This window comes from Dendrobates tinctorius, unplaced genomic scaffold (genome assembly GCF_039654945.1).
Source record: "Dendrobates tinctorius isolate UK_male_01 unplaced genomic scaffold, ASM3965494v1 ptg000102l, whole genome shotgun sequence".
Taxonomy (NCBI): Eukaryota; Metazoa; Chordata; class Amphibia; order Anura; family Dendrobatidae; genus Dendrobates; species Dendrobates tinctorius.
The window spans coordinates 5,993,832-6,015,822 of NW_027361770.1; the positions used below are offsets into that span (position 1 = coordinate 5,993,832).

The 21,991-nt window shown below is 44.6% G+C and overlaps 1 protein-coding gene across 6 annotated transcripts in view; it reads right to left on the reverse strand.

Annotated features, from left to right (window-relative positions):
- Window positions 1-21,991, reverse strand: part of TRIP13 (thyroid hormone receptor interactor 13) — a 256,246-nt gene that overhangs the window by 197,891 nt on the left and 36,364 nt on the right. For all 6 annotated transcript variants that reach the window (XM_073587704.1, XM_073587703.1, XM_073587706.1 and 3 more), the window contains exons 4-6: window positions 17,105-17,234; window positions 1,640-1,695; window positions 1,370-1,460 (exon numbers count right to left, since the gene is read on the reverse strand). In XM_073587704.1, coding sequence (XP_073443805.1) covers window positions 1,370-1,460; window positions 1,640-1,695; window positions 17,105-17,234 — 277 coding nt within the window. The remainder of the gene's footprint in view (window positions 1-1,369; window positions 1,461-1,639; window positions 1,696-17,104; window positions 17,235-21,991) is intronic.

Genomic DNA, 21,991 nt, shown 5'->3' on the forward strand with positions numbered 1-21,991 from the left:
AATAATAAACCAACATATAATACTATCCTGTCTGACTTAGTCCATTTAATACCGAGTGTCCCATGGCGGTCTCACGTGTAGAACTGCTCTATCCGGCCTCCAGTGATACACCCTCCAGTGATACACTGAGAGGAGGAAATCGCTCTCGCAGCGTATCACTGAGCTACCAGGAGAGTTCACCACAGTTCATCAGCTTTGGAGCTCTCACTTATGGCACTGCTGTGTGAGAACCGCAGCTGATCAGCTGATGAACTCCGATGAACTCTCACAGCAGTGCAATGATACACTGACAGGAGTTAATCGCTTTTGCAGTGTATCGCCGGTGACCGGGTAGAGCGATCACATCTCCCGAGATCAACATTGGACACTCTGCATTAAATGGACTACGGCAGAAAGGTGACTATATGTTAGTTTATTATTTTTGATTGGTTGCAGGAGACACGGGCATCGGGGATTAGGCGTTCGGTGAGTAAGTATTTTGTATGTGAATATATATGTAATTATGTAAATGTTTTGAGGTTTTTTTTTTGTACAACTAAACACAGGCGCCTTATGATGAGACAATTTGCAGCAAATCTGCAGCAAATAAGCAAACCTTTTTACACCTGCGCTTTTGCTGCAGATATGACTGACTTATTTGAAGTCAATGAGTCAAAAACGCAGAAACGCAGAAAGAATTGACATGCTGCAGAAAATAAAATGCTGCAAATACGGACGGAAATGTAATGATCATGTGCACAACACTTAAGGAATGTCATCGCATTACCTTGAATAAGTATTCCATTGCGTTTTTGGACCATTTACAAGTGTAAAAAACGCAGCGAAAACGCATCAAAAAATGCATCGTGTGCACATAGCCTTAAACTCATCACGCCGCTGCACATCGCGATTGGAGCCAACAGGCTCTCCTCTACCACAGTGTTCAAATGTATCCAAGTCTGAAACAATACAGGTAGAAGGTAAATTAGCCTCTGTCAGGCCCTGCGAACCACAACAGACCCTTTGACGGGCAACATGTGGTCCGCAGGCCATATGTTGTGCAGGCCTGCTTTAATACCAGTCTGAAGTAAGGTTTTAAATCTGGTGTATTTTTATTCAAGTGTGACTTTTTAAAGGATTTGCAAGAAACTGTGCTAAAAAATTGCAAAGACAACAGTTAAAGATAACAGTTACATTCTGATTTTATGCCAAGTACATGAACTGCGAGCACCATCTTGAAAAATTTGCCACAAAAAAAAAAAGGAAAAGATGAAAAGTGACTTCATGGCCAGAGATGAATTGAGGCATACACATAATAGAATAGTCATCAATAACACTATATGAGAACTGTTCCAACAAACAGAAAACTCACAATAAACTAAAAACTCACCGTGCAAAAGGACAACTCTGTTCCATGCAATCAAATTGCTATCGACATTTTTATCAGAGAACAGAAGCGTTGTGGTAACATAATCTAAAAGCTTTAAAAAAAATGAATAAAAAAAAAAACAATTATTTATATCATGGAAGGAAAAGACTTCCCAAAGACTTCTATTCTTTCTTTTTCTATTTCCAAAATTATTTTTCTTGTTACGAGGATTTACCAGAATTCAGAGGAGAATAAGCTTTTTTTTCTTGAAATATACTAAGACATACTTACGTTTGACTTTATTCCACTGTCATAAATTAGACTCTCCCACAGCCTATGAAAATCAGCTGAAAAAAGACAAACAGAAGAAACAGATGAAAACAAATTAAACTGGCTGGCCAACTTCTGATCAAACTTCTACGCTGCCTTAAACTGTTTACCTATCTCAGGAATCAAATACTATCACATAACAATCTTTGCTTAATCCCATGCTGCATATTAAAGAAGTTTTCCACTACCTTAACTCATTTCATTTTTTATTTATTAATCTTGCTATTATGTGCCAGTAAATGCATCCACACTCTTATTAGGCCGGGATCACACATGCGAGAAACTCGGACGAGTCTCGCATGTTACTACCCGGCACTGCCGTCGGCACTCGGAAGCGGAGCGTGCAGCTGCATGTATTGCTATGTGGCTGCACGCTCCGATCCGAGTGCCGCATCAGTGCCGGGTATTGACATATGAGACTCGTCCGAGTTTCTCGCATGTGTGATCCTGGCCTATAGTAATATATACCTTTATCATGCAGATAGCGTCACTTGGTGTGTGTCAGCTCTGATGATCATTTCCTGTCACCAGGAGCCAGGCTTACTGGGTTCTAGTACTACAAGTTCCATCATGTATGGCATTGGCCTGTGAGCCTGCACTTACCAGGGCCTTGCCAATCTTCTCCCAAACTCCCCCCTCCTGATTCTTTTACTCTGATTCCATGCACACCACTGTGTTTGCTTTGCAAATTTCGGCCAGTATTGCAAAAGCAATATCCTTTCCCAGAGATTAAACCCCTTTGCTTTTGAAATGCAGATGGCAGCAATACCGCTGTATGACACTGGCGGCTCAGCTTGCCTGAGGCAGACTGTCTTCAGGAGGCATGCTCAGCTGTCATTCAGTCCAAAATGTCTACACCCACCACCAGGAGCACAGTGACAACTTCCTTTCATTTCATAGGTTTCAAATGCAGGAAAAAAAAGTATCAGACAAGGCAGATGAGGAAGAAGAATCTCCATAACAATCCAGTACCATATGATGCCTTCTGAGATGTGCTTATAGAAGCTATACATCTAATACAAGTATATTAGAAAAGGTATTGTTTTGAAGAGCTATGATATATGACAGGGAGTGAAAAAGAAGTAGTGGAAAACCCCTTTAAAAGGCGTTCTCAAATAGCCAAAAATATTCTGAAAAACTAAGACTGTTTTAACCCCTTGCACTGCAACTAGTTTTGGTATTAAAAGGAACCTGTCAGCTCGTTTTTCCACAATAAGCTGCGACCACTGCCTTTTGGGGCTTATCTACAGCATTCTGTAATGCTGTAGATAAGCCCTCGATCTAACCTGAAAGAGAAAAAAAACATGTTTTATTATACTTACCTGGGGGGGGGCAGTCCGGTCCAATGGGTGTCGCATGTTCCAGTCCGGCACCTCCCATCTTCATGCAATGTCGTCATGCTGCTTGCTCCGTGCTGTGCTCCTGCGCAGGCGTACTGATCTGCCCTGTTGAGGGCAGAGCAGAGTGCTGCAGAGCGCAGGCGCTGGGTCTCTCTGACCTTTCCTGGCACCTGCGCACTGCAGTACTTTACTCTGCCCTCGACAGGGCAAATCAGTACGCCTGCGCAGGAGCGGCGACATGAAGCAAGGAGGAGGACATCATTGCTAGAAGACGGGAGGCGCCGGACAAGGACCAGTGACGCCCATCATACCGAACCGCCCCGAGTGAGTATAATAAAACTTGTTTTTCTTCTCTTTCAGGTTAGATCAAGGGGCTTATCTACAGCATTGCAGAATGCTGTAGATAAGCCCTGAAAGGCAGTGGCCACAGCTTATTGCCGAAAATGAGCCGACAGGTTCCCTTTAAAAGTTTTCTTATTTGAAGTGTCACATGTGGTTATAAATTTGGATTGCTTCTAATATTGTATTTTTTCAAATGATACAGTACTTTATGTTAAATGTAAATTGTCGGCATTTATTTATTAAAGTATCTGATAATTGCTTAGATTTAGAAAAAAATTGCAATTTTCAGACCTTTAACCCCTCTCTGACATTTTCAGTAATAATACGTTCAGACGCCCTGGGCCTTATTGATGCGGCACGTATTACTGCATCGAAATCGTGCACGCACACTGGCTGTGCGTGATCGCCCCGGGTGTCAGCTGATTCTAATAGCTGACACCGGGCACTTAAGTGCCAGGAGTAATCTCACACAGCTCCCATCACTTTAACTCCCTAAATGCTGTGAGCGAATTCAATCTCAGCATTCTCGGAGGCGGCAGAGGGATGACAGCCACTCCGCGCTTGGTTCGGTTACAAGAGGTCCCAATCGTTGCCATGGTGACCCCATGTCATCATGACGACATCTGGGTAACCAGATTTAGGAAAGTTGCTTGATAATGGCCAGAGCACGATCAGCAACTTTCCCTGTCAGTGAAGAGCTGACAGTTTGCATAGTACTATACAAGCGATCAGCCTGCAAAAAATGATAGTCCCATAGTGGGACAAAGTAAAGAAAAAGTGGAAAAATAAATAATTGTCAAAATATTAAAAAAATAAATAAATTAAAAAATAAAAGATATTGTACCAATAAATAAATATTTGAATGAAAACAAAATATAAACAATAAAAGTACACATTATTTGTCATCGAAGCGTCCGGAACAACCCGACCTATAAAAGTGTTTCACTGGATAACCCCTTTAGGGAAAAAAAAAAAAAAGGCAAAAAACATCTAAATAATTTTCTTTTCTATAAAATAGTTTTTATTGTGTAAAAGCGTCAAAACATAAAAAAATAACAAAATATAAATAAGGTATCACTGTAATCGTACTGACCCAAAAAATACAACTGCCTTATCACTTTTACCACATGCGGAATGACATAACCCCCCCAAAAAAAAAATTCCTGAATTGCTGTTTTTGTTAATTCTGCCTTTCAAAATCAGAATAGAAAACGATCAAAAAATCTCATGTGAATGAAATCCGTACCAATAAAACATCAACTCGTCCCACAAAAACAAGCCCTCAAATTACTCTTATAGCTCTCAAAATATGTGATGCAAAAAAAAGTTTTTGCGATAAAAAGATTCTTTTAGTGTGTGAGCGCTTACAAGATGACGGACCTGAGTGGGGACTTGCTTTTTTTTGCAGATTGAGTTGAAGCTCTTGTTGGATACATTTTACATAACATTTGGGATCACATTTATCCTGCGCTTTATGCACTTACTTTGGAGTTGCTATCTAAATTTCCAAGTGACGTGATTCAGATGAAACCCCCCCAAAAGGATCCATTCACTATGCCGAGACAGCAGAGTTACTCTGGACGCCATCTGACCTATGGTCAGCGTTGTTCTTTTCTGAAGTGCACAACACTGTAGCGGACCTAAAAAGACACAGTCCACACACCTGCCACATTATAGGGAATTTTCCACTAGGGGTTTCGTTTGACTCACGTATTTCAGAGATTTACACGGAAACCTTACTGTGATCTTTGGGAGACAACATGGAAAGATAAGCAGCAGCAGGTGAAGAATTGGTTTAATTCAAAACCAGATTGGTATTTTTTTTTATGCTTGGCTGCTATGACACACTAAATGATTTTTATTGCAAAAACTGGCTTTTGCATCCTCAAATATTGATAGCTACAATTTTCCATATTTCAGCTGACAGTCATGTGAGAGGGCTTGGTTTTTGTGGGGTGAATTGATGGTTTTTAGGAGCTATTTTAGGGCACATGACATTTTTTGATCGCTTTCTACTCCGATTATTCGGGAGGGGAAAAAAAAACAAAAATCAGAAATTTGGGAATTTTTTTTGTCTTTCTGCCTGTAGTAAAATTGATAAGGTAGCTTTAGGCTGTGTGCACACGCTGCGGAAAAGGTGCGGATTCATCCGCGCGGATTTTGTACAATCCGCAGGTGAAACCGCAGGTCAAAAGACCTGCGGTTTTACCTGCGGATTGCTCTGCGGTTTTGCCCTGCGGTTTTTCATCTCCTCAATGGAGGAGATGGCAAACCGCAGGAGAATCCGCAGAAAGAATTGACATGTCAATTCTTTCTGCGGATTGAAAACCGCAGATAATCCGCGCGGAAAATTCCGCACCGTCTGCACTGCGGTTTTTGATTCCCATAGGGAATCATTGTACTGTACACCGCAGCAAAAACTGCTGCGGGTCCGCAGCGGCCAAAACCGCTGCGGAACCGCAGCAAAATCCGCAGCGTGTGCACACAGCCTTATTCTTCAGGTCAGGACAATTACACCAAAACCAAATTTATATCTTTTTTATGTTTTGGAGCTTTTACACAAAATCTATTTTATAGACAAAATAATTACCGGTATTTTTTCAGCGCTTTATTCTTACTTATAAATTATTAATTTTTCCACTGATGAAGCTGTATAGCAGCTTGCTTTATGCAGGGCAAAACATGGATTTTTGTGATAACTCACCGTAAAATCCTTTTCTCCAAGACGCTCTTTGGGGGACCCAGATACTGTGGGTGTATGCTTCTGCCGCTTGGAGGCTGACACTAAGTGAAAAAAAGAGGTTAGCTCCTCCTCAGTCGTATACACCCTCGCCCCTTTTGCGGGCAGAACTCAGTTTGGTGCCAAAGCAGTGGAAGGACAACAAAATCAGCCTTAGGCCGATTTCACATTTGCGCTTTATGGCGCAGCGACAGCCTGCGCACGGCCGTCGCTAAGCCCCGCCCCCTGCCGGCTCCCTGCCCGCCCCATCCAGTCATCGCCGCCTACTAGCGCACATGGACGCTTGTGATCTGCGCACCCTATCTTTGGCATAGGGTGCGCAGATCGTGCGCTGGCCATGCGCTAGCAGGATTTTGCCATGCGCTGCGCACTTTTGAAGGTGCGCCGTGTGTGCCGAAATGCAACATGCTGCGTTCGGCGCACACGGGCACACCTTCAAAAGTGCGCAGCGCACGGCAAAATCCTGCCAGCGCACGATCTGCGCACCCTATGCTAAAGATAGGGTGCGCAGATCGCAAGCGTCCATGTGCGCTAGTAGGCGGCGATGACCGGATGGGGCGGGCAGGGAGCCGGCAAGGGGGGGGGCTTAGCGGCAGCCGTGTGCAGGCCGTCGCTGCGCCATAAAGCGCAAATGTGAATCCGGCCTTAATACATGTCTAGAAAAAGACCACCCTTATATCACTTAAATAAATGCTTATTAACTAAACAGAAACAGAGCCAACTGGCTAATAGGGTGGGTGCTGTGTCCCCCAATGAGCGTCTCGGAGAAAAGGATTTTACGGTGAGTTATCACAAAAATCCACGTTTCTCCTTCGCCTCATTGGGGGACACAGATACTGTGGGACGTCCTAAAGCAGTCCCTGGGTGGGAGATTGACTCACCGATCCAAGCTACATGCACCTCTTGTTTAACAGGTACGCCACCGCTGCTTGGAGAATCCTTCTACCCAGGCTCGCATCCGCCGAGGCCTGAGCATGGATATTGTAATGTTTGGCAAATGTGTGCAGGCTGGACCAGGTTGCTGCCTTGCAAACCTGTTCCGTTGAAGCCTGGTGCCGAAGTGCCCAAAAGGCGCCCCCTTCCCGGGTAGAGTGCGCTCCGATCCCTGCTGGAATAGGCGTGCCTCTAACGCGGTAGGACTCCTGAATCGTCCAACGTATCCATCTGGCTATGGTCGATTCTGAGACAGCGAGTCCCTTCCTGCACCCTTCGGGGAGCACGAACAGCGTGTCCGTCTGACGAAAGGGTGCCGTCCGCGACATGTACCTCCGGAGGGCTTTTACCACGTCTAACGTGTGAAGAGCCTTTTCCACATGGCGCAGCGGTGCTGCACAAAATGAAGGCAAAACATCTTCATTAATGTGAACAGAGGACACGACTTTCGGCCGAAAAGGAGGGGCTGGTCTGAGGACCACCTTATCCCTATGGAAAGTGAGGAACGGAGCTAGGCAGGATAGGGCCGCAAGCTCTGAAAAACTGCCTGATGGAAGTGATGGCCACTAGGAACACCACTTCCCAGGTAAGGTACCTCAAAGAAATATTCCGAAGCGGTTCAAATGGAGCTTCCTGCAGAACACTTAGGACCATGCTAAGGTCCCAGGCGTCCATAGGCGCCTTCTAGGGAGGTACCAAGTGGGAGACTCCCTGAATGAAAAGTCTCCACCTGCAAATTAGTAGCAATTCTCCGCTGGAACAGGACGGATAAGGCCGATATTTGTCTCCTGAGGGAACCTGGGGCAAAGCCAGAGTCTAATGCTCTACCGACTGAGCCATACAGGCTCTCTAAGCCCCACTGGAGAAAAGCCAAGATGTTGGGGATTGAGAATCCTGGTGGGGAAACACCGCGGTGTCAACCCCAAGCAAAGAACACCTTCCAGGTGTGGTGGTAAATTCGTGCTGAAGCAGGCTTCTGGGCGCCAATCATTGTAGCGACCACCTCGCTCCCGAACCCTGCCTGGGGTAGAATCCGAGATTCAACGGCCATGCCGTCAAACACAGGGTCCCTGAGTTCGGGTGGCAAATCGGTCCTTGAGACAGTAGATCTGGGCGCTCTGGCAGGCGCCAAAGAACGTCGGTGAGCAGCTGCATTAGATCTCCGTCCCACGCTCGACGGGGCCAGAAGGATCGCCGGCACCCCTTCCTTCTTGACCTTTTTGATGACTCTCGGAAGTAGTGGCAGTGGGGGAAATAGATATGGGAGGCGAAACTGGTTCCATGGCAGAACCCACGCGTCCACCGCGAATGCCTGAGGGTCCGTGGCCTGAGCGACATATGTGGGCACCTTGGCATTCACTCTGGAAGCCATCAGGTCCACATCCGGAGCTTCCCACAGTTGACAAATCTGCTGAAAAACTTCGAGATGTAGAGACCACTCTCCGGATGCAAGACCCTGCCGGCTGAGAAAGTCTGCCGCCCAATTTTCCACGCCCCGGGATGTGGACCACCGAAATCACCAAGTGGTTTGCTTCAGCCCACTGAAGAACGAGCTTCCCCTCTGGTTGCTCTGCTGCGGGTGCCCCCTTGATGATTTATGTAAGACACCGCCGTGGCGTTGTCCGATTGAATCCAGACAGGGCGGCCTGCTAGAAAGTGAAAAAACTTCTGCAGCGCCAGCCGAATTGCTCGTATCTTCAATAAGTTGATCGTGAGGCGTGCCTCCTGTGGCGACCACCGTCCCTGGGCTGTGTGGTGGCGAAACACCACTCCCCCACCGAGGAGACTGGCGTCGGTTGTCATTACCAGCCAATGATCTGGGGGGAAAGGTTTCCCCTGGGCCAGAGAGGAACTGGTTATCCACCATCTGAGCGACTGCCTGACTTGAGAGGACAGTCGGCACCGCCGATCAAGCGTGAAAGGATTCTTGTCCCAGACTGACAAGAGGGCGTGCTGCAGGGGCAAAGGTGGAACTGGTCGACAGGTATCGCATCCATTGCTGCCACCATTTTCCCTAGAATCCTCATCCCGGATCGAATGGTATGAGGGACTGGTTGGCGAAGTGTCCGGACTCCGTGCCGGAGAGCTAGCGCCTTTTCCTGAGGGAGAATTACCAACCCTTGGCAAGTGTCGAAGATCATTCCTAGAAAGGAGATCCTCAGAGCTGGCACAAGGGATGACTTCTTTGCATTGCCAACCATCCCAAGCGGGCAAGAGTATCTAGCGTGATGCTGACATTTTCCTCGCATGCCTGTATTGACAGGCCCTTGACCAAGAGGTCGTCCAGATAAGGCAAGACTATGCGTCGAGAATGCAGTGTGGCCATGACAACTGCCATACCATTTGTGAACACTCTGGGAGCCGTGGCTAGCCCGAAGGGTAGCGCTACTAACTGAAAATGTTGATCGCCGATGGTGAAGGAGGAAAAATGGGAATATGCAGATATGCGTCCTGGATGTCTATTGAGGCCAAGTATCCTCATTGCTCCATGGCCGATATGACTGAACGGAGAGACTCCATCCGAAAATGTCTGATCCTGATGAATTTGTTCAGAAGCTTCAGGTCAAAAACAGGCCTGACAGACCCGTCCTTTTCGGGAACCTCAAAAAGGTTGGAATAGAATCCCTGATTTTTTTCGTGTTCCGGCACTGGAACAATGACTCCGTTGTGCTGGAGCGATTTGATGGCTCCCAATAGAGCCCTTGCCTGGGTATCCACCCTGGGAAGCCGGGAAGAAAAAAAACAGTCTTGCAGGATATCTGACAAATTCTATTCTGTAACCCGAGGCCACCGATTCCTTTCCCCATGCGTCGTGAGCGACATTGACCCAGACGTAGTGAAACCAGAGTAGGCGGCCGCCCACCTTGCCTGTGTCGTCAGGTAAAGGCCTCGAGTCATTCGGCCAACGATCCTTGGGATCTGGATCCCCTCGATCTGAGCTGCTAAGTAGAATCATAGAATCATAGAATCGTAGAGTTGGAAGGGACCTCCTGGGCCATCTGGTCCAACCCCCTGCTCAAAGCAGGATTCGCTAAATCATCCCAGTCAGATGTCTGTCCAGCCTCTGTTTGAAGACTTCCATTGAAGGAGAACTCACCACTTCTCGTGGCAGCCTGTTCCACTCATTGATCACTCTAACTGTCAAAAAGTTTTTTCTAATATCTAATCTGTGTCTCCTCCCATTCAGTTTCATCCCATTGCTTCTAGTCTTTCCTTGTGCAAATGAGAATAAAGTTGATCCTTCTACAATGTGACAGCCCTTTAGATATTTGTAGACAGCAATTAAGTCTCCTCTCAGTCTTCTCTTTTGCAAACTAAACATTCCCAAATCCTGCAACCTTTCCTCATAAGACAGGGTTTGCAGACCGGTCACCATTCTGGTCGCTCTTTTCTGAACTTGCTCCAGTTTGTTGATGTCTTTTTTAAAATGTGGTGCCCAAAACTGGACACAATATTCCAGATGAGGTCTGACCAAAGAGGAGTAGAGGGAAATAATGACTTCACGTGATCTAGACTGTATGCTTCTGTTAATACATCCTAGAACTGCATTTGCCTTTTTTGCTGCTGCATCACACTGTTGACTCATATTCAGTCTGTGATCTATTAGTATACCCAAGTCTTTTTCACATGTGCTGTCACTTAGCCCTATTCCTCCCATTCTATATATGCTTTTTTCATTTTTATTGCCCAGATGTAGTACTTTGCATTTCTCCCTGTTAAAAACCATTCTGTTAGTTACTGCCCACTTCTCCAGTTTATTTAAATCTTTTTGAATCCTCTCTCTCTCTTCTCTAGTATTAGCTATCCCTCCTAGCTTTGTGTCATCAGCAAATTTAATCAGTTTACCCTCAATTCCTTCATCTAAATCGTTGATAAAGATGTTGAACAATACAGGGCCCAGGACAGAGCCCTGTGGTACCCCACTTGAGACATTCTTCCAACTGGATGTGCAGCCATTTACGACCACTCTTTGGGTCCGATCACTAAGCCAGCTATGAATCCACCTAACAGTTGCCTTGTCCATTCCATACTTAGTCATTTTTTCAATAAGGATTGTATGAGAGACTTTGTCAAATGCTTTGCTGAAGTCAAGATATACTATATCTACAGCATTTCCTTGATCCACCCAATCAGTGATACCGTCATAGAAGGAAATTAAGTTAGTCTGACATGACTTATTAGTTACAAACCCATGCTGACTCTGTTTGATCACTTCATTCTTATCCAGGTATTGACTTACATGTTGTTTAATAATTTGTTCAAAGATCTTTCCTGGTATAGAAGTCAGACTCACTGGCCTATAGTTGCCTGGGTCCACCTTCTTCCCCTTTTTGAAGATAGGAACAACATTTGCTCTTCTCCAGTCTTCTGGCACTTCTCCTGTTCTCCAAGAATTTTCAAAGATTATGGAGAGTGGTTCAGAAATTTCTTCTGCTATCTCCTTCAGTACTCTGGGGTGTAATTCATCTGGACCTGGAGACTTGAATTCATTTAGGTTAGCTAAGTGTTTCCTCACTATCTTTCTGTTTATAGATATCCTGGATTCTTCTATTCCCTTAATAGGACAGTGAATAACAGTTGGTGTTACATTTCCTTTCTGAGAGAAAACAGATGCAAAATAGGAATTTAAAAGTTCAGCCTTCTCAACATCCTGTCTTACCATTTCATCATTTTCATCCTGTAAAAATCCTATAGCATCTTTGACTTTTCTTTTACTTTTGACATATCCCCAAAATCCTTTATTATTGCTTTTGACATCTCTTGCAAGCCTCAATTCATTTTCAGCTTTAGCTAATCTGATTTGTGCCCTGCTGATTCTGCAGACAGCATTATATTCTTCTTTAGATATGCCTCCCTCTTTCCATTTTATAAACATTTTTTTCTTCCTTTTTAGCATGTGCTTTAGTTCTGTGTTCACCCATCCTGGTTTCCTTAAATGCTTCCTATTCTTCCCTCTTTTCGGAATTGTTAACAACTGTGCTTTGAGAATTTCATTTTTCAAGATTTCCCATCCTTCCTGGACATTTTTGTCTTTAAGGATATCCAGCCATTGGATCCCTCCAATTATCTTTCTGAATCCCTTAAAATCTGCCTTTCTGAAATCTAACCTTGACGTCTGAGTCTTCACAGGTCTTCCTCCTCTAGTTATCCAAAATTCTAAAATAGCATGGTCGCTACCTCCTAGGGTTCCAGCCACTTTTACCTCCTCAACCATTTCCTCCCTGTTTATAAGGATTAGATCCAAGGTAGCAGTTCCCCTTGTTTTCTCCCCTACCTTTTGGAAGATAAAGTTGTCAGCAAGAGAGGATAAGAATTTCCTTGACCTGTTAGTTTTGCCTGAGAGAGATTCCCAACAAATGTCTGGATAGTTGAAATCTCCCATGACAACTATGTCATATTTTTTGGAGAACTTGGCCATTTGATGCATAAAGAGTTCATCCATATCTTCAGCTTGCACAGGCGGCCTGTAGTAAATGCCTACAATGGTGTCCTTTCCATTGTTCTGTCCTTGTATTCTTACCCAGTTTCCACAGAACTCCCAGTCTCTGAAGCTTCAATCTCTGTGCAGATATACGCGTTTCTAACATACAATGCAACACCCCCTCCTCGTTTATCAAGTCTGTTTCTTGCAAATAAGTTGTATCCTTCTAGTCTTGTATTCCAATCATGTGTATTGTCCCACCAAGTTTCAGTGATTCCAATGACATCATATTTCTTTTCCTGTGTTAGTAGTTCCAATTCTCCTTGATTGTTGCCCATGCTTTGTGCATTAGTATAGAAACATTTTAGTTTGTGATTGGTTTCTCTTTCTCCAATATTTTTATTAATTAGATTCTTTCGTCTTTGTTCTTCCTTTCCACTTCTAATAGCAGAGTTCTCAATAGCATTTGTCAGGTGTATGGCTTTTTCTGGTCTTTTGCTTCCCTTCCCATGTTGTTCTAGTTTAAAGCTCTCCTTACAAGTGTAGCAAGGCGACTTCCAAATACATGCTTTCCAGTCTTCGTAAGGTGCACCCCATCTCTAGCAAGTAGTCCATCGTATAAGTAGTTCACTCCGTGATCCAGAAATCCAAATTGTTGCTGACGGCACCATCGACGTAGCCAGTTGTTCACCTGCAGAATCTTATTCCACCTCCTTGTTCCATGGCCATCCACTGGGAGGATGGAAGAGAAGACCACCTGCGCTCCCAGTTCTTTCACTTTCTTGCCTAAGTCTTCAAAGTCTCTGCAGATGGTTTCCAGGTCGTTTCTTGCGGTGTCATTTGTCCCCACATGTAGTAGCAGGAATGGGTAGTCATCTGTAGGTCTGAAGAGTCCTGATATCCTGTCAGACACATCTTTAATTTTTGCACCTGGAAGACAGCACATTTCTCTTGAAGTTATATCCGGTCTGCAGATAGCGGCCTCTGTTCCTCTCAACAGGGAATCCCCCATGACCACCACTCTCCGTTTCTTCTTCACAACATTTTTCTTTCTCCATCCAGGAGGACTCTGAAGGCGTACAAGGTTGCTGTTTGTTGGCAAAGTCTTATCCTGATGTAAGTATGCATTCTCCCCAATGGGTTGGCTCTATATGAGACCTGCCGCTCCCTATCCTGGATGGGGCGGCCTGAGGCGGCGGAATTGGCCACTGTAGGCCACCCGGGGTTGCGAAAGGCCCGAAAACGTGCCTGAAGACGGGTGACGAAAAAGCGTTATACCCTTTTGTTGAGGGAGAAACCCGTTCTTTCCTCCTGAGGAGTCAGAGATAAGTTGATCCAACTTCTCTCCAAATAGGTGGCCGCACTGATACGGCAGGGACGTCAAGGACTTCTTAGAAGTAGGATCGGCTCGCCATGTCCTTAACCATAGGGCTCTTCTGACAGAAATTGCATTAGTGGCAGCAAGTGCCGAGCAATTGTCCGCATCCCAAAACGCATTGATAACAGTCTCCGGTCACCGCCATCTGACCTGCGACCTCCGAAATCTCTGCAGGTAGATCCTGCTCCTGCGCGATCTTGTTTAATGTTTCTGACCATATCATAGCCTTGGCTACCCAAGTTGCTGCGAATGAGGGAGCAAACACTGACCCTGACGCCTCATATACTAAGCGAGCTAAGCTCTCTATAAGGCGATCCGTGGGATCCTTAATTGAGGAAACTGTAGGGACGGATAGCAGGGTCTTAGTGGCTAGGCGCAAAACCGGAGGATCCCCAACGGGGATTCCATCCATTTTTTACGGAGGTCCGGAGCAAACGGATACCTTGTTTCGAGTGCCTTTCGACCCGAGAAACGCCTGTCTGGACATTCTCAGTGCCGCTGCACTATGTCCTCAAACTCCGGGTGAGAAAAAAAAATTCTGTGCGGGCACTTCACGCCCCGTAGCCGCTGCGGGATCATCTTTAATCCCCAGGGTCTGACTGACGGCTTCGATGAGGCTGTCCACTGTCTCACGTGACCCTGGAGCGTCCAGGTCAAGGGGCTCGTCTGAGTCGCAGTCTGAGGTCCGCTCGCTATCAACCGCTGGTGACGGGGAGCGAGAAGCAGAGCTTACAGATGCCAAGGCACCGGATGGACTGGGCGACACCGTGTGGATTCGTTTCCTCCAGGTCTGCCTGGAGTGAGAGCGGCCCCTGCAGGCCGGAGGCTTTTGTGAGGTGGAGGTTCCCTCTAAGGCCGGCGAGCACCGTAAGCGACACCATGGACTGTCACAGAGATAGGGCCCACTCCGGGGATACATTGGCTACGGTCGCAGGGGAGGGCTCCTGGGCATGTTCGGAGTCACAGGCTTCTGGTTCTGTGCTCGTGGAAACCTAACCCCACAAGAAATGCATGCGGCATAAAGGAACGTGTGCGATACACTTACCCCGTCCTGTGTCCCCACGTGTTCCTGCCGCTGCCTCTGCGCTCCGCTGCCCAGCGTTCCTTTCCTCTGGGTAGGCCGGGACGTTCCTCTCCCGGTCGCGGCCTACCCTGCGATGAAGCCAGGGGCTCAATTTGTTCGGCGTCCGCCCTAGCCCGGGGGGCGGCGCCGGAAGTGACGTCACGCCGGGGGCGGGACTTCCGCCCGTGGCCTAGTCACGGCGGAGCCACGGGCTAAATTTTGCATGCCCACTGCGGGGGGGCGCGCTGGCGGCCTCTGCCTTTTCCCCCTGCGATCCGTGCCACCGGAACCCGGCGTCCCTGCCTGGCGGAAGGAGGCAGGAGGGAGGAGAGGGAAGGAGGATTGCCTTACACTCCCTAAGATGCCTGGAGCTTCCCCGGAACGCTGCCGCAGGGCCCTCCCCAGCCCTCCATACCTGACTCCGGATCTAGCACACCAGGTAGAGAGGATGGGGTTAAATTTTGGACGGTGCAGGCACCCTAGCTCTGTCTAACCCCTTCAGGGGGTGAGGAGAGGGACCGTCCGCCGCCTTGCAGCACCGCCGTCTAGCGTTGGTGGAGCAGTGGGGGCCACACAGACTAGTCTTGTGCCTCTGTGCAAGCCCATGGTTTCTATACCTGGGGTGGATAGGGCTAAGTCCAGCATCATGTCCCACGTCGCGGGAGAGGATACGTGGCGGGGCACTCGCACGTGCTCGCCTGTTGTTGGTTTGGGGAAATCGGACCCTTTCAATAGGGTCCGTCGCCCCTGTCGTATCTTTATGGAAAAAAGAAGTCTGGAGAAACCCAGACACGTGTGCCTCCAAAGACACTAAGCAAAAGACTGAGTTCTGCCCGCAATAGGGGTGAGGGTGCATACGACGGAGGAGAAGCTAACCTCTTTTTTTCACTTAGTGTCAGCCTCCAAGCGGCAGAAGCATACACCCACAGAATCTGTGTCCCCCAATGAGGCGAAGGAGAAAGGACGTGTTCAAAAGATAACATTTTTATTTACATTCGTCTTTTTGATTGCGTTATATTCCATTTTTTGTTTGGTGGTATGATAAAGCATACCTTTTTGCCTTTTTTACTGTGTTCACTGAACTAGTGGGACAGTTTTAAAATATGTACTTTTTAGATTAATTACATTGCTATGTCATTTTGGGCTGCTGCACTATCACTTCCCTAGGACGGGTGTCAGACAATATTAGAGACAGCTGATTGGCTGCAGGATTCACGTGCTCCTAGAATGACAAGTGAATATATATTTTTATTTGACAAGGGGGACTACTTGAGGAAGCCTGCGCGAAACGTGTGTTGTGGCTGCGTGGTCTCTTTGCACATAAGGACTTATATTGGTAAGATCTACTCTGATGGCACTATGACACTTTATTGATCTATAGTTACTTCTGGTGTCCCAAATACAAGAGTTTTATTATTGGCAGCCTCTATTGTGTGATATTTATTCATTTGACAGTTTTTTTTGTATTGTTGCCACTTTAGAATGGGACTTGAATAATGTAATACTTACAGTTAGGTCCATATATATTTGGACAGAGACAACATTTTTCTAATTTTGGTTCTAGACATTACCACAATGAATTTTAAACAAAACAATTCAGATGCAGTTGAAGTTCAGACTTTCAGCTTTCATTTGAGGGTATCCACATTAAAATTGGATGAAGGGTTTAGGAGTTTCAGCTCCTTAACATGTGCCACCCTGTTTTTAAAGGGACCAAAAGTAATTGGACAGATTAAATAATTGTAAATAAAATGTTCATTTCTTGTACATGGTTGAAAACCCTTTGTTGGCAATGACTGCCTGAAGTCTTGAACTCATGGACATCACCAGACGCTGTGTTTCCTCCTTTTTGATGTTCTTCCAGGCCTTCACTGCGGTGGTTTTCAGTTGCTGTATGGGTGTCCATTAGGGGTTTTAATTTCCCGGTCCATAAATGATTTGTATGTGCTTTAGACCATGTACTGTTTGTGACTTTCACTTTTATATATACTTTTTGGTTTATTTAATTACTTTGTGATGTTTATTGTATAAAATTATTTTTGATATTTTAAATGGGTTTTTGTACTCCCCTCTTTCTTTGTGTTTACTTATTGATTTAAAAAGAGTTTGCTCAAGTAGTGGACAATACCGTTAAACTTGAAATATATGCATTGAATTTGTGAGGTTATAACATGAAGGCACAAAGAGTTTACTAAAAGAAATGCTCACCAGCAGGTAGAACCCAGTGGTTAGCTGCTACAAGATCTTCGTTCTCTTCTTCCAAATTCTCTGCACTTGGTCCTTCTTCATTCAGTTGAAATACATGAACACTTATATTGCAGTTTCCAAGGTCAATAGGCTCAAGTACAAAAATAAAATAAGTCAGACATAATTACTAAAAAAAAAAAAATTGTATAGGGAAAAAAAATACTGCCACCAAAAATCACTGCATTAAGGCATGCACAAATGCAAACTGAGAAATAAATTGTGCCTGAAAAGTAATAATACATTCTTATGGATTCTAATGACTGCACAATATACAGATGTAATATTAATTAGCATTTTTATGCAGCTACCTAAAGAAAAAAAAATGTCTGCCATGCTACCAACATAAATCGCCCATACTGATCAGTAAAATGTTTTGTCGCGGTGAGGTCTACACAGAGATTAGAATGTTTTAGCCTCATTTGTATTAAATAAGTCAGGCAAAAAGGGTACAGTCAATTATAGGAAATCTGCCACCAGACTTTTTCCACCTAATCTGAGAGAAGCATAATGTAGAGACAGAGACCCTGATTCTAGCAATGTGTCACATACTGAGCTGCTTGCTGTACTTTTGATAAAGCTAAAGTTTTATCAGCTGATGACTAGAGGTCTAGTAAACCTGCTGCCAGGTAGTCCTCCATATTCCTGAGCTCTGTGTAACCCTTCCCGCACTAATGATTGGCAGCTTTCTGTGTATAGGCATAAAGCGGCCAGTCAGTGGTGTGGGTGGAATTCTACAAAGTTCAACATTCCGAGAATTGGAAAATCTGCAGCAGATAAAACAACTATTTTATCCAAACTCCAGCAAGCAGCACAGTTCGTGGAATCAGGTTCTCAACTTTTACATCATGCTGTTCTCAGAAAGGGTAGCAAAAACCTGCTGATTCCCTTTAACCCCTTTCTGACATCAGACATAATATTCCGTCCATGTGACCTGGGCCTATCTGAGCAGATACGGAATATTACGCCAAAACACTCGGCCACGCACACAGTGGGTGCGTGGGAGATAGCCGCCGGGTGTCGGCTGATTCTGACAGCTGACACCCGGCACTAGGTGCCAGGAGCAGTCACACGACGCTCACGGCACTTTAAGTCCCCAAAATGCTGCAATCAAACACAATCGCATCATTCCGGAAGCCGGCACAAGACAGCCCCTCTGCCTTTGGAACAGAGACGCCGCGGGGTCCCGATCGTTGCCATGGTGACCCGATGTCGTCATGACAACATCCGGGTCACCAGAGCGAGGAAACTTGTCGATCATGCACAGTGCATGATCAGCATGTCTGTCAGTGCGGCGCTGACAGCTTCTATGGTATACAGATGCTGTTTCATCTGCATGCTATAGAAGCGATCCCATAGAGGGACAAAGTAAAAAAGTTATAAAAAAGTAAAAAAAAAATTTAAATTGTAAAAATAAAAAAAATATTTGATCACTAAATAAATATTTGAATGAAAAAAAATCTAAAACTATAAAAGTACACATATTTGGTATCGCTGCGTCCGCAACGACCCCACCTATAAAAATGTCCCACTAGTTAACCCCTTTAGTGAACACCATAAAAAAAATAAAAAAACAAGGCAAAACACAATGTTTTATCATCATACCGCTGAATAAAAAGTGGAATAACACCAGATCAAAAAGACAGATAAAAATAAACATGGTGCCGAAAATGTCCTCTTGTCCCACAAAAAACGAGGCACCATACAGCTCGATCATCGGCAAAATAAAAAAAAGCTATAGCTCTCAGAATAAAGCGATGCAAAATTATTTTCTATAAAATAGTTTTTTTTTTGTATAAAAAGGGCCAAAACATAAAATTATACACATATATATAGATATATACATACACACACATATACATGCTAATATACTGTATATACACACACTAAAGATATAATATATATATATATATATATATATATATATATATATATATATATATATATATATATATATATATATATATAGTATCGCTGTAATCATAATAACAAGAAGAATAAAACTTAAGACTGCTTTATCAATTTTACCACACACGGAACAGTATAAATGCCCCAATGCCCCCACAAAAGAAATTCATGAATTGCTGGTTTTTGTTCATTCTGCCTCCCAAAAATCTGAACAGAAAGTTATCGAAAAATGTCATGCGCCCAAAAATGGAACCAACAAAATCGCCAACTTGTCCCGCAAAAAAAATAAGACCTCACATGACTCTGTGGGTCAAAATGTGGAAAAGCTCGAGCTCTCAAAATGTGGTGATGAAAAAACTATTTTTTGCAATAAAAAGCGTCTTTTAGTGTGTGACAGCAGCCAAACATAAAAACTCGCTATAAGGTCTCTTTTACACGTCCTGATATTTCCAGTACCAGAGAGGTCAGTGTCTGTGTGTGTAAAACTTGCAGCACACGTGTGGCATGCATGTGCTGCTTCAGTACCACACAGACGGGCGCCACGGAAGAAGCGTTACAGTAAGCTGAACATGGCTCTCATCATTGTGCCCTGCTCTGGCAGCGATCATCGCGAGCAGGGGGAATAATGAGAGTTACATTTTAGTGATAAAAGACACAGCAGGTGGCGGCTGATGGGACTTTTACTCCCAACAGCCCTGCTGCTGCTAATAACAGTGACAGCAGGAGCGGCTGATAAATAAATAAATGAAAAAACTGTGTGGGTTCCCCTGTATTTTCTATAACCAGCCAGGCAAAACTCACAGCTGGGGCTGCAACCCTCAGCTGTCAGCAAGGCTGGTTATCAAGAATAGAGGGGTCCCCACAATGTTTTTTTAAATTATTTAAATAATTGCAAAAAACGATGTGGGGTCCCGCTTACTTTTGACAACCAGCCTTGATACAGCTCACAGCTGGGGGCTGGTATTCTCACGCTGGTAAGGGGCCATGGATATTAGCCCCCCCAGCCTAAAAATAGCAGCCTGCAGCTGCCCAGAGAAGGCACATCTATTAGATGTGCCAATTTTGGGGCTTTGCCCGGCTCTTCCCACTTGCCCTGTAACTACGGCAAGTGGGGTTCATATTTGTGGGGTTGATGTCACCTTTGTATTGTCAGGTGACATCAACCCCGAGGTTAGTAATGGAGAGGCGTCAATAACATGTAAAGCGCCATGGAATAAATGGCGCTATAATAATAAATACAGTCATATGTTAAAGTTTGGGCACCCCTATTAATGCTAACCTTTTTTCTTTATAACAATTTTGGTTTTTGCAACAGCCATTTCAGTTTCATATATCTAATAACTGATGGACTCAGTTATATTTCTGGATTCAAATGAGGTTTATTGTACTAACAGAAAATGTGCAATCTGCATTTTAACAAAATTTGACCGGTGCAAAAGTATGGGCACCTCAACATAAAAGTGACATTAATATTTCGTAGATCCTCCTTTTGCAAAAATAACAGCCTCTAGTCGCTTCCTGTAGCTATTAATGAGTTCCTGGATCCTGGATGAAGGTATTTGTGACCATTCCTGTTTACAAAGCAATTCCAGTTCAGTTAAGTTTGATGGTCGCCGAGCATGGACAGCCCGCTTCAAATCATCCCACAGATGTTCAATGATATTCAGGTCTGGGGACTGGGATGGCCATTCCAGAACATTGTAATTGTTCCTCTGCATGGATGCCTGAGTAGATTTGGAGCCGTGTTTTGGATCATTGACTTGCTGAAATATCCATCCCCTGCGTAACTTCAACTTCGTCACTGATTTTTGCACATTATTGTCAAGAATCTGCTGATACTGAGTTGAATCCATGCGACCCTCAACTTTAACAAGATTCCCGATGCCGGCATTGGCCACACAGCCCAAAAGCATGATGGAACCTCCACCAAATTTTACTGTGGGTAGCAAGTGTTTTTCTTGGAATGCTGTGTTTTTTAGCCTCCATGCATAACGCCTTTTTGTATGACCAAACAACTCAATCTTTGTTTCATCAGTCCACAGGACCTTCTTCCAAAATGTAACTGGCTTGTCCAAATGTGCTTTTACATACCTCAGGTGACTCTGTTTGTGGCGTGCTTGCAGAAACGGCTTCTTTCGCATCACTCTCCCATACAGCTTCTCCTTGTGCAAAGTGCGCTGTATTGTTGACCGATGCACAGTGACACCATCTGCAGCAAGATGATGCTGCAGGTCTTTGGAGGTGGTCTGTGGATTGTCCTTGACTGTTCTCACCATTCTTCTTCTCTGCCTTTTGGATATTTTTCTTGGCCTGCCACTTCTGGGCTTAACAAGAACTGTACCTGTGTTCTTCCATTTCCTTACTCTGTTCCACACAGTGGAAACTGACAGGTTAAATCTCTGAGACAACTTTTTGCATCCTTCCCCTGAAAAGCTATGTTGAATAATCTTTGTTTTCAGATCATTTGAGAGTTGTTTTGAGGAGCCCATGATGCCACTCTTCATAGGAGAATCAAATAGGAGAACTACTTGCAAGTGGCCACCTTAAATACCTTTTCTCATGATTTGATACACCTGGCTATAAAGTTCAAAGCTCAATGAGGTTACAAAACCAATTTAGTGCTTCAGGAAGTCAGTAAAAAGTAGTTAGGAGTGTTCAAATCAAGAAAATGATAAGGGTGCCCATACTTTTGCACCGGTCAAATTTTGTTTAAATGCAGATTGCACATTTTCTGTTAGTACAATAAACCTCATTTGAATCCAGAAATATAACTGAGTCCATCAGTTATTAGATATATGAAACTGAAATAGCTGTTGCAAAAACCAAAATTGTTATAAAGAAAAAAGGTTAACATTAATAGGGATGCCCAAACTTTAACATATGACTGTAATAATAAGACACCTATCCATTACTAACCACATAGTCACATTGTAAAAAAAAAAA